This window comes from Gopherus evgoodei, chromosome 1 (assembly GCF_007399415.2).
Source record: "Gopherus evgoodei ecotype Sinaloan lineage chromosome 1, rGopEvg1_v1.p, whole genome shotgun sequence".
In the NCBI taxonomy this organism is placed as follows: domain Eukaryota; kingdom Metazoa; phylum Chordata; order Testudines; family Testudinidae; genus Gopherus; species Gopherus evgoodei.
In genome coordinates, this window is record NC_044322.1 from 130,396,516 (window position 1) to 130,414,828 (window position 18,313).

General features: G+C 40.6%; 1 protein-coding gene across 1 annotated transcript in view; it reads right to left on the bottom strand.

Annotated features, from left to right (window-relative positions):
• The window catches only part of PUDP (pseudouridine 5'-phosphatase), a 145,814-nt gene that overhangs the window by 88,254 nt on the left and 39,247 nt on the right, over positions 1–18,313 (bottom strand). The window contains exon 2 of the mRNA XM_030572322.1: positions 9,764–9,982. Coding sequence (XP_030428182.1) covers positions 9,764–9,982 — 219 coding nt within the window. The remainder of the gene's footprint in view (positions 1–9,763; positions 9,983–18,313) is intronic.

The window sequence follows — 18,313 nt, forward strand, 5'->3', positions numbered from 1 at the left end:
AAATTGAAAAATCTTGCTATTTATAAGTAGTAAAATAATATCTGGCCAAGAGGATCTTAATAATGTGAGATCTTGAACGGGAAGGAAGTGGAAGAGAAAACCTTTCTCCCTAGAAGGCTGAGTTGCTTGTGTCTATTATAGGAAGGAGTACTCTTTGGTTGCTGCTTGGACCATGCTGTAGCCACCTGCACCACTAAAGACTTAGGCAGTAGATGAGAGAACAAAAACTTTTTTACACACACACACACACACACACACACACACACACACACACACACACACACACACACACACACACACACCCCAAATGGGACAAGTAGCGCATCTTGGCCCTCTTATGGTGGAAGCACAAGAAGCAGGAGGAGTATGCCAAATTGTCCTTACCAGATTCATGATAGCCTCATTGATGGAGAGGGCCACTTGATTGGGAGACTGGGACCAGAAAGCTCCAGAATGTCTACTAAATTGTGCTGAGGTTCCTGGTCTTTCTCAAATTGAATCTCTAGCTCTGCAGAGCTCTTGATATTTTTTAAGTAATCCGACAAAGACGGAGAAGATGGAGTAATCGCCTTGTCTCCTGAACATGACAAGATCACTCCCAGAATACCTCACCTTCCCCTTCTGAATATTCCAGTGGGAATGGTTGTAGGTATCCACAGGATGGCAAATAGGTGTCCTGTACCAATCCTCGGTGTCTAGGGCAGGGTTCTCACGGTCCCCAATATTGCCAACTGGCTGAGGAGGACCACCTGTCTCTTGGCCAATCATATCTGGTCAGAGACTGGAACCTTAATCTGGGGCTCCTGTCTAGTGCCACCTCCATCCAATGCCACAGCAGCTCCTGTGAGGCCTCAGATTCATCCACTGAGAAAGCTGAATCCCTTATCTCTGGTATCAATGGTTGTGCCCCAAGGCTGGCAGGTGGGGTAGAAGAATGACTCTGCCTTGCTAGGACAGCATCTTCCTCTGGTGTAGCCACATCCCAGAACAGACAGTCCCAATAAGCAGGGTGAATGTGCATAGGGAAGAGCAAAATGTCCCCCAGGGAGAGTCCACTGGCGGAGCCATCAGAACTAGGGTTTCCTTGGTTACTATGGTGGTTGGCTCCCTCCAGGGCTGTGTCACTACTGGTACACATTGGCTCTAAAAGCAGATGGGAGTACCAGGAGCTGTTTATCCCAAGCCTTCACCGTTAGAGCCATTGGATCTGTACCCTTGAGTGCCTCCCTCTCCTGTCTAGATTTATTTAGGCCTAAGCCCTTAGTGCCCATGTGTGCCAACTTTGACGGGGTCAGGGGGTGATCCTCTCTCTTTGGAGCAGTCTTAGATGAAGATGGCTTGTCCTTGTGTCTATGACAGGGCCATTTGCTCTCATGTGAAGCCTTTTGTTAGGCTTAAGAGTCTTAGCCTCTGCTTGGTGAGACTGATATATGGGGTGGGGCAGACCAGGAGGGAGGGAGAGGTCATCCAGACCAGATCTCATTGGAGCTTCAAAGTCTTCTCCAGGAGATATCTTCTGAGTGTTAGTTCCCAACCATCATGAGTTCTGGTGGGAAAAGACGCTATGAGACTCACAGGCAGCAGAGGCAGCGCTGATATTTGTTGCTTACTGGAAAGGAGCAATGGAAGGAAATAATGTTTTAACCCTGGGACACGGGGCACACTCCAAGACTACTCAGGGTGACAATGTCCCTGGGTGGGAAAGAAATGGGGAAAAAAACCTAACTATACTTTGTACAGTATACTACAAAGACTACTAAAAGTACTTCTATATGATACCTTACTGCAATGATGCAGTAAAAAGGGAGCTGATGATATCAAAAATTTCAACTCACATCCTGAGGGCGTAAGAAGGAACTGGAGATGTGTGTGCCTGCACCATCTTTTATGCCTGTCGTTTGGAGCACAAGGAGAGCTATGGTGTGTGTGAAGGCCAACAAAATCCTGTTTCAGGTGCATAGTGTGCATGCATATCCCACATGTGGAACACATATAGTGACCATCATACAAAGAAGTAATTCTTCCACTATACTCAGCACTGATAAGGCCTCAACTTGGAGTACTGTTTCCAGTTCTGGGTATCATCCTTCAGAAAAGATGTGGACGAATTGGAGAAAGTCCAGAGGAGAGTAACGAAAATGAGTAAAGGTCTAGAAAACGACTTACAAAGAAAGATTGGAAAAACTGGGTTCAGTCTGGAAAAGAGAAGACCGAGGAGGGACAACAGTTTTCCAGTAGGTAAAAGGTTGTTATAAAGAAGAGGGTGATAAATTGTTCTTCTTAACCACTGAGGACAGGACAAGAAGTTATGGGCTTAAATTGAAGCAAGAGAGATTTACGTTAGACATTAGGAAAAACATTTCTATGACTATTCCTATGCTCACATATATATAAATTTATAAATAAATAAAAGTAGAACTGGAAATTACTAATCTATTTCCAAGCCAAGGAAATAATGAGCTGCTAGTAACTAATGTATTTTTCTCACTTTTCCTGCACTTTAAACAATAGCAAAGATTCTTCTCAGAGTGCAGTTGGGTCCATGTTCCAAGTAGTATTCTTCCCCTTTCCAACACCGCTTCGAAAACTATCCTACTCATCCCACAAATTAACTTACATAACTGCAATTCCTGCTAATTACATTTGTAACCAGTTAGAAATATAAGAAGAGAAAGTGTCCTTGGTACTTCCTGAGAGCTCTGTCAATCTGACATTTCCTAGGTCTAAACTGAATTTAGATTAGCAGGAGACAATTTGAGGTTTAATAATCTGCTAAAATAACAAATTCCATCCTGCACAATATGCCACATTATGTGATAACATGTACATAAATGACAATGCAAGAATGTTTCTTGCACTCACTCAAGGACCCCATGAAGTTAAGTACAATGTATAGTGACAATGTGTTCCCTCACACAAAGAATATAAATTATGTAAGAAATAAACTATACCCAATTTTAGGTATTTGGGACTAATGTAACGAATATTTGATCACAGGAATGACTTTGTACAGTCAAAGGAGCACTGTTGCAAGTTCATGTTTCTACCAATCTAAAAGCAGGTGGAAAAGGGATCTTGGCAGTATGCTAAATTGGCTATACATTTTGTTTAACTGATCTTTTTTTAAAATTATATAAATATAGCAATGTTTTAGTTTTTCTTATGGACTCTCCTAATTTTTTTTTTTAAAGAGATTCTATGGCTGTGTGTTTACAATTTGATCTCACTATGATTGGTCAACAATGTTTTTGACTGTCCAAGTTGCCAGAGCTCCAAGAGGTAATTTTGGCTTTACTTTTATTAAAAAGTTGATGAAACCCTGAAAAGCTTTAATTTGATATTGATCCCAAGCAAAAGTAATGAAGCAGCTGATATGGGACTTGATTAATAAAGACTTAAAGAAGGCAATAGAATTAATGCCAGTCAACACGGGTTTATGGAAAATAGATCTTGTCAGACTAACTTGATATTTCTTGATGAAATTACAAGTTTGATTGCTAAAGGCAATTGTGTTAATGTAACATACTTAGACTTCTGTAAAACATTTGACTTGCTACTACACAACATTTTGATTAAGAAATTATAACGAGACAAAATTAACACAGAATATATTATATGGATTAAAAATTAGCTAACTGACATACCCCAAAATGTAACTGTAAATAGGGAATCATCACTGAAAGGATGAATTTTAGTGGGGTCCCACAGAGATCAATTCTCAGCACTATGCAATTTAATATTTTCATCAATTAGAACTGCAAGAAAACAAAAAATCTTCACTGATAAACTTTGGGCAAGTGGTAAATAATGAAGAGGACAGGTTACAGAGTGATCCAGATTATTTTATAAACTGGTCAAAAGCAAACACAGTTTTACTACAGCTAAATGAAAAGTCACAGAACTAGAAACAAAGAATTTCGGCCAAATAGACAGGATGAGGGACTATATTCTGGGAAGGAGTGACTCTCAAAAAGATTTAGGGGTCACAGCGTATAATCAGCTGAATGTGAGCTCCCAGTACAATGTTATGACCAAAGGACTAATGAAATAATTGGATATACAAACAGAGAACTCACGAGTAGAAATTAAAATGTTACATTACTTCTGTATTTGGCAGTTATGCGATTGTAACTGGAACACTATGGTCAATTCTGGTGTCCACAATTCATACAAGATTTTGAAAAATTTGAGAGGTTTCAGAGAAGAGCCATTATAGTGATTAAATGATTGGAAAATATGCCTTAAAGTGAAAGATTCAAGAAACTTATTCTGTTTAGCATAACATGAGGAACAGAAATTTGATAATAGAAGGCTCTTAAACTACTAAAGATATAAAATCCAAAGATATACGTTCCAATGATTGGAAGTCGAAGCAGGACAAATTCAGACTAGAAATAAGGCAGTTTTTAAAAACAGTAATTAATCATTGCAAGAATTAATCAAGTGTGTGGTAGATTCTCCATCACTGGAAAATTTTAAGTCAAGAATGGATGGGGTATATTTTTTTTTTAAGTTTTTAAGTTAAGTATGCAAATGAAGAAAGGCTGTTGTAAGAATAAAACCCATGTTTGTTGTTGCTGTTGTTTGGAGTTACATAAAATAGATTATTTAAAAAAAAAAGAAAATTTTAGCAAAAAATTTAGTTTTCAAAGAAGCAATTTTCCAACAGAAATACATTTTGTTAGAAACAATTTGACCGTTTTACCCACTTGTAGGATCAGGAAAAAATTCACCATAGATCCTACATCTTACAAGGCGTTTCACCTATGAGTTGGTTTTCCTCTGCCTGGCCATGGCATTTCAAGAATGGGTAAAGTGACTTTTTTTCTTTCTTCAGATCCGTCATTTTGTTTACAACCCACTTAGCAGTTCCCAGGGAACTCAGTGCTGCTTGAAGAAGAAAGCAGAAACATGACTGAGATATGAAAGACTTAAGAAAAATAGAAATGAGAGCACACACACAAAAAATCAGTAATTTTTAAAGAAGAAATATGTCATTTGCTGATGGGAGTCAAGAAGCTAACAGCTACCTTTACTGCTTGGTTGGCATCAAAACCGCAATGAGCTTGTTGACTCCCTTCATGGCAGTAACTGTAATTCAACTTACTTGTGAAGGTCAGTAGAAACTAACTTGAGACAGAATCTGAAAGCAGACCAATGGATTAACATTTTCAATTGAAAATGGGATTTAGGACCTTAATCCTCATGGATTAGACTCCTAAAGTGTATAAGTGACTTCTGAAATTTTTGTTTGTAGTCTATTAAATATACTTTACTTTCATAATTAGCTTTAAAATATAGCACAGAAGAACTGTGTTACAGTCTACTACGTGTCTTTCCTTTTAGCTTCATGCTATTTTTTGTAGATTTTTGTGTTCTTTTCAAGGAATATAATTTTTCTGAGGTAGCGCTCCATGTCCCTGATGGAGCAACTAAGAATCTCCTCCATATTTTAGTCCTGCACTTATAATACCAAACTTCAGAGCTTCCTTGTGGTAGGGCTGCTACTCAAAGGGGCTGCTCCTAGACACTTCAGAGAGTAGGAAAGCAAAATTGATAATTGAACATATTCTCCCATGATTCTCACATATTGAGAAGCTGCCTATCAGCTTGATATCCAAATCTGTGCAGACCATCTTCACAAGTCCACTAGCTGAGATCCTTTTCTATCATTTTTTGAGACATGGATCCTCATCCACTTGCTAAATCAGACATTTTCTTTCTGCCTACATAAAAGTTTGACAAGAATGAAAGACAAATGATTTCATTAAATTAGTTCAGCCTTCAGCTCTGACCCCAAATTGTCTAAATACAAATGAGATTTACAATTTTAAAGGGATGTAAGGGATGTAGAGACATTTCAGATTCCTCTACATTTATTTGGCAAACAGTTCCCCTTTTAAAGAACTCACTTATTCCACAATCCAGAACACTACTGACCTTCTTATTACTTGTACAAAAGAGTTGACAAGCCACAGTTTTGATCGATCTCCAGTTAACAAGACCCAGGAGGTCAAAGCTATCCTTCCCTTCAAGAAGGAAAAGAAAGCCAACAGCAATTTGATGAATCCAAGTAAAAGAACAAACAGCCAAAAAATAACAGAGAAGATAAAAATTTGAAGCCTGTTTTGGGTGGGGGTGGTAAGAAAGCTTTTAAAAAATATTATTATTTATTTATTTGCTTAATTGACTTTTGTGTTATTTCGTGTTCTCCAACTTTGAAAGTTGCTATGAGAAAAGATGGTTACCTACCTTTCGTAACTGTTGTTCTTCGAGATGTATTCCTCATGTCCATTCCAATAGGTGTGTGCGCGCGCGCCATGTGCACAATTGTCAGAAGTTTTTATCCTAGTAGTACCCATTGGGTCAGCTGTCGAGCCCCCTGGAGTGGTGCCTTTGTGGTGGTGTATATAGGTCCCTGCTGGCCCGCTGTCTGTTCAGTTCTTTTTGATGGAGTATTCCGACAGAGGGGAGGCAGAAGGGATTTGGAATGGACATTAGCAACACATCTTGAAGAATAACAGTTATGAAAGGTAGGTAACCGTCATTTCTTCTTTGAATGATTGTTCATGTCCATTCCAACAGGTGACTCCCAAGGAGTTTCGATGGAGGAGGGGTCAGAGTACACCAAGTTGTTGATTGCAGTACCGCTCTGCTAAAGGCTGCATTGTCCCTCGCCTGTTGAGTGATGGCATAATGTGATGTGAAGGTGTGGATGGAAGACCATGTTGCTGCCTTGCATATGTCCTGAATGGGGACCTGGGCGAGGAACGTAGCAGAAGAGGCCTGCACTCTTGCGGAGTGTGCCATCAATGCCGGGGCTGAGATCTTAGCCAGGTCATAGCACGTTCTGATGCAGGACGTTATCCATGATGAGATGTGCTGGGATGAGACGGAAAGCCCTTTCATCCTTTCGGTGATTGCAATAAAAACCTCTGGTGAGTTACAAAACAGCTTTGTGCATTCAGTGTAGAAGGACAGGGCACACCTAACATCCAGGGAATGGAGTGCCCGCTCTTTGTTGCTGGCATGAGGTTTAGGAAAGAATACCAGTAGAAATATGTCTTAACATGAAATGTGGTTAACATGAAATTGCGATACTACTTTGGGTAAGAATGCTGGGTGAGGGCGTAACTGACCTTGTCCTTGTAAAAGACCATATGGGGGGCTCGGAAGTCAGCGCTCTGAGCTCGGAGACCCTTCTGGCTGAGGTTATGGACACCAGAAAGGCCACCTGCCAGGAATGGTAGGATAAGGGGCAGGTCACGAGGGGCATGAAAGGGGGACTCATAAATCCATAAAGGAACATGTTAAGATTCCACTGAGGAATGGGCTGCCTCATCTGGGGGTAAAGCCTATCCAAGCCCTTAAGAAACCAGCCCACCATGGGATTGCTAAAGACTGACCTGCCCACCACACCTGGGTGGAAGGCCAAAATGGCCACCAGGTGTACCTTAACAGATGATATTGCATGCTCCTGTTGCTTCAGGTACAAGAAGTAGTCTAGCACAAGGGGAATAGAGGCTTGCTGCAGTGAGGTATTTTCTGTATGGACCAAATGGAGAAACACTCCCACTTCATCAGGTAAGCTGTTCGGGTGGAGGGCTTCCTGCTCCTCAACAGAACTTACCTAACAGAGTCCGAGCACTGCGGTTCAAGCTGGTTGAGCCATGGAATTTCCATGCCATGAGGTGGAGGGACTCCAGGTTGGGATGTTGTAGTTGGCCATGATCCTATGGGATGAGGTGTTGGAGCATAGGAAGGGCCACTGGCCTGTCCACTGATAGGTTCAGAAGTGTGGTGAACCAGTGCTGTCGGGGCCATGCTGGTGCTATGGGGATCACTGAAGCCCTGTCCTGCTGGATCTTGAGGAGGACCTTGTGTATGAGGGAGAAAGGCAGGAACGCATATAGCAGGTGACGCGTCCATGGTAGGTGAAAGCCGTTCACTATGGAACTGTGGCTGTGGTTCTGAAAGGAGTAGAACAGCTGACATTTTCTGTTGGTCCACGTCACAAACAGGTCCATGTGGGGATAGCCCCACCTTTGGAAGATCGAAAGGGCAATGACCACTCTGAGAGATCACTCGTGAGTGTTGAACGAGCGACTGAGATGGTCCGCTAGTTTGTTCTGTGCTCCCAGCAGATAGGAGGCCTGTAGCTGAATGCAGTGTATGATGCAGAAGTCCCACAGTCGGCGAGCTTTCTGGCACAGGGGAGAGGAGCGAGCACCACCCTGTTTGTTTATATAGAACATTACTGTGGTGTTTCCATCAATACTGAGAAACGTTTGCCCTGAAGATGAGCCTGGAATGTCTGGCAAGCCAGGCGAATTGCTCTCAGCTCCCTGACGTTGATATGCAGTGACAGCTGTGGTTGTGACCACGTCTTGAGTTCTGATACTGTGTGCTCACCAGCCCATCTGCGATGTGTCTGTGAGCAGCAACAGTGAGGAGTGTGGGCCAGCTGAGTGTTAGTTGAATATACAAATTATATCCAGATTTTCTGTTTCTGTTTTTTTAAACTTGCTGCCCTCCCATCCTCACCCCCACATACATTCCTTTTATCCCCAGCCCTTTTAAGATATTAGGAAATAAGATATAAATACAGCTACCCCTCCAAAAAATTTTTTCTAGACTACTAGTACTGCATCATAAAGGCTGAAAGGCCAACATTCAAAATGCAGAAAGTTCCAAAAGTTATGTTTGTTACAGTTACATTAATTAAGCTACTTTACACGTACCTGGAATTTGCTATTCTGCCCTCTCTCATTATATTTTGACATAAAATATTGCTGTTTGCTCTAGAAACTTTAACTTTAAATTCTATGTTGGTAACAAACTTAGTTTAGGATTTTCTTCTTTTGCATGCTTGAACTTGTTACCTAGGGCTTTTTCCCCTCTCCAATTACATACTACAAACATAAATGAAAGAAAATTTTACTAAAGGAACTAAGATTACAAGTTCAAGCAAGCACTCAGAATATGCAAAATATATACATGGACAGACACATAAATCTGTCTACATGTGTAAAGGCGTGCATCTTGTCTATTTTACACAAATACACTAGCAAGGGTCAGCAACCTTTCAGAAGTGGTGTGCCGAGTCTTCATTTATTCACTCTAATTTAAGGTTTCGCGTGCCAGTAATACATTTTAATGTTTTTAGAAGGTCTCTTTCTATAAGTCTATAATATATACCGGTAACTAAACTATTGTTGTATGTAAAGAAAATAAGGTTTTAAAAATGTTTAAGAAGCTTCATTCAACATTAAATAAAAATGCAGAGCCCCTTGGACTGGTGGCCAGGACCCGGGCAGTGGGAGTGCCACTGAAAATCAGCTCACGTGCCGCCTTCGGCACGCGTGCCATAGGTTGCCTACCCCTGCACTAGAGTTTATACACATACACACCTTAAAATAAACTTGTTGAATTACACAGCTGCTCTCAAATATTATAAAAAGAAGACTAGATCATGCAACTTATAAACTTCATGCATATTTATCCTATCCATGTGTTTTTCTGTTCTTTAAAACATGTATTAAGAGCAGCTGTTCCATAAGTGTATATGAAAAAGCTCTCAGCATCCTCAGTACCTTTCTACCAAGTAAACAGGCAATTTTTAGCAAAACCTGTCAAGCCAAGAGTGAAGAAATCAGGTCTGTGAGAGAAGGTGCTTTGTGAAAGGAGGTTTTAGAACTAACTATACAATAGTCAGAGTTTAAATAATTTCATATGCAGTTATTTAAATATTGAAGAGACACACCTGGCATCAATGCAGCATTAGGAAATATTTTTTCCTGCTTCATTTTACTTTCATGCAGTAGCTCCTCTTTGGTCATTGGAAGTTCAAGTACATCTCGAATAATCTGTGCTCCCTCCAATGCTTTTTTACCCATGACTAATGATTTCAAATCCCAGGTATAAGCCTTTCCAAAGCGTTCACATATTTCTTGAAAAACCACAGTATAAAGATGCTCAGTATCTGCAAAAAAAGGGAAAGAAAAGGCATTTGTAATAGGCAAGGCCAGAATCAGTACCAAACTCTTATGTCAAGAACACCCAAGCTTTGCCTACTTGGACGGTCACACTGGCAATTTGTCAGGTGCCACAAGGGTATACCTAAATGGAACTCATCACAGCTGTCCTTATATTTAATACAGAAGTGAGCCAGACTGACGAGATCCACATAGTACACCAAGTATCAGGTATTCTTACTCGTCAAAGGCAACACTTCTATGTTATAGGAAAACACTGTGGGCCACGATAAAAAACTATATTGACCTACAATTTCACTGTCTCTGTCCCGCCTGGGCTACTACACAGTAAATGTAAGAAAAGCAATCTTAATTAAGGTATCATATTTATTCTTCAACTGAGGGCTTGTCTATACTATCTCCTAAGTCAATGTAAATTACGTCGCTCAAAGGTGTGAAAAAGCCACCCCACTGAGTGATGTAAGTTATATCAACTTAAAGCGGTGTCCACATCGTGCTATGTCAGCAGGAGATGCTCTCCCGCTGACCTAGCTTCTGCCTTTCGTTGAGGTGGAGTATTATGCTGACGGGAGAGGGCTCTCCCATTGGCATAGCACATCTTCACCAGATGCACTACAGTGGTGCAGCTGCGCCTATATTGCGTGATAGTGTAGACTACCCCTGAGAAAGAAAAACAGAGAAGGAAATCTGGTACTTGAGGGATGTCATAGAATCATAGAAGATTAGGGTTGGAAGAGACCTCAGGAGGTCATCTAGTCCAATCCCCTGCTCAAAGCAGGACCAACACCAACTAAATCATCCAAGCCAGGGCTTTGTCAAACTGGACCTTAAAAATCTCTAAGGATGGAGATTCCACCACCTCCCTAGGTAACCCATTCCAATGCTTCACCATGCGCTTAGTCAAAATTACATATTCAATTTAAATTACAATAAATAATTTATTTTAAAAGTTGTTTTAACATCAGCTGCGGAGTTGCTTCAAAAGATACCAAAGTCATTATTACAGTGCTGCTGGCATGACTACATTTATACATTTATATCTGACTGTGTTTCCACTATAGTCCACCCTCCCATCTCTTCTTGTTTCCGGGGGTTAATCGTAAGAGGTCACTTCAGGTAATATCTTGGCATATAAAAACTCAGCCTCAGGACAAAGCTTTTATTTTTAAATATGATTAGTTTAAAAGAAAAAAATACCGTACCCTGCCAAAAACAGAACTTTTCCAAGGTTTGGAAAAGTGAAGGTTGATAACATTAGATCTAGTCAAAAAGAATGTGACTAGTAACATCTCTATTATTTTAGTTCCCACCTCTTCAGCAGAGATTATAAACTGTACCTTTATAAGTAGCTGGAAGATTCTCTCTAGATGATTTCTAGATTGGATTCTAATGAAAAACAGTTCCTATGCAAGCTTACACTTATAAACTAGTTCCTTTTATTTTGGGAAATTATTTTTAATAGAAGAAAAATAAAACGTGCAATGAGAATATGTTCCACTCACTGTTTTGCTAAGTAGCATAGAGAAAAGATGAATATTTCAGAAACTTTAAATTCCAAGCTTTGCCACTGCGATAGCTTAGAGAACAGACTATAGAGGGGTGAGCAAATGAAAGCAATACAGTCCCTGCCCTCTGCAGCAGTCTGGCGCACATATTCCTTTGCTGCTCAACTCCACTAGTCTGCTTTTCTTGATACCAGCAGATGGTTCTAATTTGAGACCAATGAAAAACATATGGGATATTTCCTATCATCTCAGTAGGAACAAGTGAATACACAATGGAGCAGAAACAAAGGATTTTGCTGACCACTAAGTCACTTTGGTTTCAGCATTCTGTGTCAGTAATTAGAAGAGAACCTGAAGTTCAAAGGGGTTAGGTAAAGGTCCATCTTAGTTTAAGGGGTCTAGAAGTCTAGCAGGAAGTACCCCTCAGCCTACACAAATCTGTAACATTTGCTGAAGATGCTGCTTAAACAATTCAAATGTAGAGGGCGCAAAGAGTTAAGCACACTACTAATTTAATTATGGGTGGACCCCAAAGCAGACCAGTTGTATCACAATACTGCTCCAGATCAGCACAAATTAAAGTGAGTTGTCACTGAAAGGTGTCCAGATTGATAGCTTGAGAAAGGAGAAAAAACTGTTCACTTGGCACTACCTGCTGGTGTTCTCAGCAAGTTGAGGTGAAGATGAATTGACAAGATAATGCTTAAGATGTCACAGCTCTGTTTTTCCTTTGTTTCTGATATGTCAAGAATTTAAAAAATAAAATAAAATTGAGATCAACTAGAAAAAAAAAGGAACCTAAACCTTGATAAAATTGAAAATTAAGTCCCATCCAGTTCAGCAATCAATGGAAAGCTAAATCAGGGAATCAAAGAACAAAATTACAGGTTCTAAATAAATACATTTTAAACTATCTATAGGTGAACATGCAACATTACAGGTAAAGATCCCCAAGTTAACCCCCTCCATTTTTTTTAACATATAACAGCTGTGAACTGCTGTTTTTCATTCTACAGAAATAGTTAATAGCATCCAGATTGCTGACTTGAAAATAGACAGTTCTGAATTGCTACAGTTTACAAACTGAACAGCATTTCATAGAAAACTCTGCACACATACTTTACAAAATACCTGTTAATAATTGCATACAATTACTATTTCGATACGATGGTACCTAAGATCCCAAACAAGAATCAGGGCCCCTGATGTGCTAGGAACCGAACAAACAAGTAACAAATAAGATGGTCCCTGCCCTCATACACCAGTTCAGCAAGGTGTGTGTCTATTTTAAGCACCTAAGTAGTCCCCCTGATTTCAATTAAACAACTCTCATACTTAAAACAGTTAGGCTTAAGTACCTTGCTGAATTAGAGTCCCAAATTGCCTCCTTCTCTTCTTTTTGTCATTAAAATATTTGACAATAAAAATTTGCTTATGAAGATCACGATCTTTGTTCCAAAGAGATTATGTCATTTCTTATACTCCACTTGAATTTATAAAACCTGGACACTGGACAAATGGCTGAAATGCAAATTCTAAAAATCTCTAGTTTCTTATATCATGACTTCAGGTAAAATTATGAATTTGTAAGAAACCAAAAGGTTTTCAATCTGATATTTTCATTATTAAAGAATGAAGAATCCTTGTGGTCCTCCTGTACCCATAGCTGCAATTTGGAAGGGTCTTACACAGTTGTGGAAACTTTACTCCCCTGGGCAAACCTGTAGGACTATAGCACAATTAATAAAGTAACTGAAATAACTCTTGACTTAATCTTCAGTCAGAATCTGGGGCAACATCTAATTAAAAATAAATAAAATAAAAGTCCCAGTGCCTATAAGGCCTATATTTTTGTGTTAAAAAAAGAATAAAGCCAATTGTGAGTGTGTGTTTGGTGTCACAAACACACAGGATTAGTTCCATGTTTTTTTAAATACAAAAACATGTGGGAACTTCCCCTCAGAATGCTGCAACATCAGCTAGCTATCCAACAGTAAGGGTACTCTTAACTTTGCTATTTTGTTATCCATGCTGACATGGGAGTATCTCAAAAAAAGTGCTGAACATACTACAGCCAGGTTAGTTTTGGTTCCATTACAAGCAGGGGGGGTGGGGGCATATGCATAACCAGCTAAATGGCAAGACACTATGAGTATGGAAAGTAATTGTATTTTCAAGCTACTATATGCAAACAATGGAAAGTAAAATATTCTATATAAAAACTAAGGTGTGATTGCTGAAGGCGCAAAGGGGGAGCTTAACTCCCATTGAAAGGCAAGAGGAGTTGTGCCCCTAGCTCCCCTTTATACCTTTGAAAATCCCCCGTGCTAATTGTGTCCTTCTAAATTTATCCCATCTCATATCGTTTACGTAGATGTAGTCAACATGGCGTACTGCCCACCAACTTTATTTCACTGGGATGAGTGATTTTATTCCCTAACCACACAGGCATTCAATAGTCATTTTTATGGTGATCCTTCTTGTATAGAAAGAGGAAAGGCTACACCATTGTTGTTGCTTACATTGTGTAAAAGCCAGTTACAATAAATACAGATAATGTGACAAGAATTACAGAGGTGTTGGATTGCTCTATTTGTGATCCAGCAGAAAAATATGCTGAAGCATACCAGGAAAGCCTGGAGGTAACTTGCATCACAGTACACTGTAAAACATGATTGTTTATAATCTGTTGAAATCACCAAAGAGAATCTGAATTAAAAGAACAGATCTAGCCAGGTTAGGGTTGTGTATTGTGCTCATCACTGTAATATCTAAGCATCTGCTCTTTACCAACTGCCTGTGATCCAGGAAGATACTTGAAGATGGAAAAATGTAACTTATTAATGAATAAAGCAGGGGTTGGCAATCTCTGGCACACGGCTCGCCAGGGTAAGCACCCTGGCGGGCCGGGCCAGTTTGTTTATCTGTCGCATCGGCAGGTCCGGTGGATCACGGCTCCCACTGGCAGTGGTTCGCCGTCCCAGGCCAATGAGGTAGGCGGGAAGCAGCGAGGGCCTAGGAAGGTGCTGGCCGTGGCTTCCCGCCTCCCACATTGGCCTGGGAAAGCGAACCATGGCCAGTGGGCACCATGGTCAGCTGAACCTGCCGACATGGCAGATAAACAAACTGGCCCAGCGAGCTATGTGCCACAGGTTGCCGACTGCTGGAATAAAGCTTGGATCTAAGTTTTTTTGCCTGTTTTCTTAATTTATTACAACACATTTTAAGTTAATCTACAGTTTATCAAGAAGATAAATAGGCATGCCAGCTTCCTTCAGCTATAGATAAGGCTATGATTTAGTCATGAGTATTTTTAGTAAAAGTCATGGACAGGTCACAGGCAATACACAAAAATTCACGGCCCATGCCCTGTCCATGACTTATACTATACATTCTCCTGACTAAATATTAAACGGGTCACTGCTGGGGGGTGCAAGGACCGCTGTTGGTTGGGGACGCATCAGCAGAGGCCGCTGCTAGGGGGAAAATCAAGGGGCTGCTGCTGGGAGGCAGTTGCTCCAGGGGGCTGCTGTTGGGGGGAAGGGGCAGCTGCTTGGATGGCCCTGGGGGTCAGTCACACTGGCCCCTGCAGAAGTCACGGAGATCACAAAAAGTCACGGAATCTGTAACTTCTGTGACCTCCATGACAAACACAGAGGCCTAGCTATAGGCCAGAGACCAGCAACCTTTGGCATGTGAGCCATCAGGGAAATCCACTGGCGGGCCAGGATGGTTTGTTTACCTGCAGGTTTGGCCAACTGCAGCTCCCACCGGCCGCAGTTAGTGTTATAAAGGGCGAACAATTTATGAGTTTAGCCTGTATAAGCTTTATACAGGGTAAAATGGATTTGGATCCCATTGGGAGTTGGGTACCTGAGTGTTGGAGACAGGAACACTTCTTAAGCTGTTTTCAGTTTAGCCTGCAGCTTTTGAGGGATGTGGTTCAGATCTGAGGCTGTGTTTGTAGCAGGCAAGCGTGTCTGGCACAACCAGGCAGGGTTCTGAAGTCCCACGCTGCCAGGGAAAAACGGGCTCAGAAGTAGCCTCAGCACATCAGTTGGCAGTTCCCAAGGTTATGTGACCCAACCCGTCACAGAGAGGCCTGGCCAAAGCAGGGGCAGAGGGCCCGAGTGGAGAGACAGGGCGTGGCTCAGTATACAGGTTGGGCTACATAACCTAATTCTGGGGGAATTCTGCGCCACTGCACAAGTGCAGAATTTATGTCCATCACACATTTCTTTGCTTTCCTGCAGAGAATTATGTTCTGAAGGGGAAGCAAAGGGAAGCACTGGAAACTATATCAGATTTTGTGATGGATCTTTAATATGGTCAAATGGACATTAGGATTTAGTACAAGATCATCACATTGACTGCTGCCTGTGACCCATATACGATCTGAAATTACCGTAATACTCTGATATTTCCTGGATAGAAATTCTTCAGAACAGGCCTTCCTGTAGTATTTTGGCACATCTGTTTCTGGACCCATTTTTCTATTATAAACAATGGAAGTAGTAAAACTAAATTTCTGCACCAGAACCCTGGAGTTTGCCCAATATACAGCCTTTGCAGTACCACATACTAGGAACTGTGTACCACTCCTTGGGAATACCAGAGCCATTTAACCTATTTAGGTGAGCTTCACTTATCAACCTGCCAAACAACGATCCAGGTGTGCATGTGCGCTCCAAAACCCCTCAGTATTGTTCTGCCTGTCTAAAATCTAATCCAGATAGATGGAGAACAAAGAAAAATGAGTGTGGTTCTATGGAAAGCTCCAGGCATTGATAAGAAATAATTTCTCATTTCCCTGATAAGATTTTCTCTGAAAATTCCCCTTCTAGCATCTGCACCAGCCTTTTTGGGGAAAGCTCTTGTTTCTTTATCAGCAGTGCAACTCTACTCTTGTAGAAATGGCAGAAGTGTTAGTGTAGACAGCATCAGTGTTTTTCTTGTTACATCTTCAAAACCTAAGAACAATGCTAGAGGACACAGGAGTTTAAAAAACTACCAGTGAACTGCAGAGACAGCAATGAAATTGTGTGAAAACCACTGAACATACAGCCAAGGACTCTGCTAAGGAGCAGCAACCCTAGAAGAGGACAGAGGAGAGTTTAGTTAAGGAAAGTCAAAATGTTGCCCTTCCAGAAAGGGTATATATTCAGCTCCAATACTGAGAGAGTAGGGTTGATTTAATCACACACACCATGGTAGGCTTATAAATCACCATATTATGGTAGCAAGTCACTGAAGCAGCCATAAGTGTTTTTCAGATAGAGCACTGTACATACACATTCCCCATTCTTTTCTGTCCTCTCTTTTCCTGTGTGTGGATTTGTCATGTCTGTCCTAAAAGCAGATGCCACAGCACCCCAAGGCATTGTGTCACTTGAATCTCCTACTTGGTCACAACATGGCTGATTATAAATCCATTTAGATTTGGCCCTAACATGACTGAATACTAATCAACTTATACAATCTATGAACAGAGATCGCTTTTCCCTTGGACTTCTTCCAAAATATTATGAACAATCCAGATGACTTTCTAAAGGAGACTCTAGGTATTAAACAACAGTGTTTTTCATATGCAGATTTTGAAGGCTGGCCTCATGAGATATATCATATTGATGAAGGAAGAAGAGCAAAAGGGTAATTGTCTGACTGATTTGCAATTCTGACACTACCTTGGGGGTAGAACTTGAACTGAGATTATACTATCAATACAAAAATGGATACAGAGGATGGAATATCATTTTGACATTATGAAAAAGACTGTAAATGCTGGATAGTCCATGTGTTACAGCAATCAGCACAATATAAGAATCTAAGGAGAATAACAAAGTGCATGCTGTGCAAAGTATGGCCTGATTTCCACAATAGCAAGGGAGTTTAAGAAACAAGTCAATTTCTCTATTGTATCAGTGTTAAGCAGTCCTTGCCAGCCCTCACAATTTTACAAATCTTGTGATATTTTCAACTTTTTAAATAAAGCTCCTGCTGCTGGAATCAAGAGTTTGCATGAAAATTCCAGCTTTCATTAAAAAAAGTTTCTAGTATTCATGGTTGCAGAGAAATACTTGAAAACATGAAGAAGTGCACCTTAAAGGCTCAAAAACCAGAAAAAAAACACATTTACACATTTTATTATTTTTAAATGCTTGTGATTTTTGAACTCCTGGGGTAGGCAATGGTGCAGTCTCCCACTAGGCAACTTACCTGTATTATTATTAGGGCATATAATTAAAACTCGAGATTGTTTTACCAAGAGAGGTCTGTTAAAAAGCCACCTATATAGTTTTCATGCAGATAGCAAGAGATTGTTCCAGCATGGAAATTAGCAGAATTTCATTCATAAAAATTGACACTTCTGCTGGTGTCACATCACATCTGTCACTTATACAGAAATAACAGTCAAATTCACACAGTTTGACAAGGAAAAGCAGACAATCAGAATTGGGGGGCCTTTTTGAGTACAGAATGTGGTAGAGGCTGTTTGTCCAATTAAAAGAAAATGCAGATGTCAGTGCACCTGACTGAGGACAGGCAGTCCAGCCATGGTTCTTGGCTGACACCTTGCAACCAGAGCAGCTTCTCAAGCTGCCATCTCAGCAATCCAATAAAACAAACAAAAAGCAGAGTAACCCCCCCAAGAAGCTACCAAACAACTACTAAGAGCTGTCATTACAAGACACTTGTAATTGTAAAGATAGGATGCAAAACATCCAGAAGCATGGAAAAAATTGTGGAAAGGATGGTTCCGCAACTCGTGAAGCAGGACAAAACGGAAGAACAGAGGGAGTCTGAGTGTGGGCT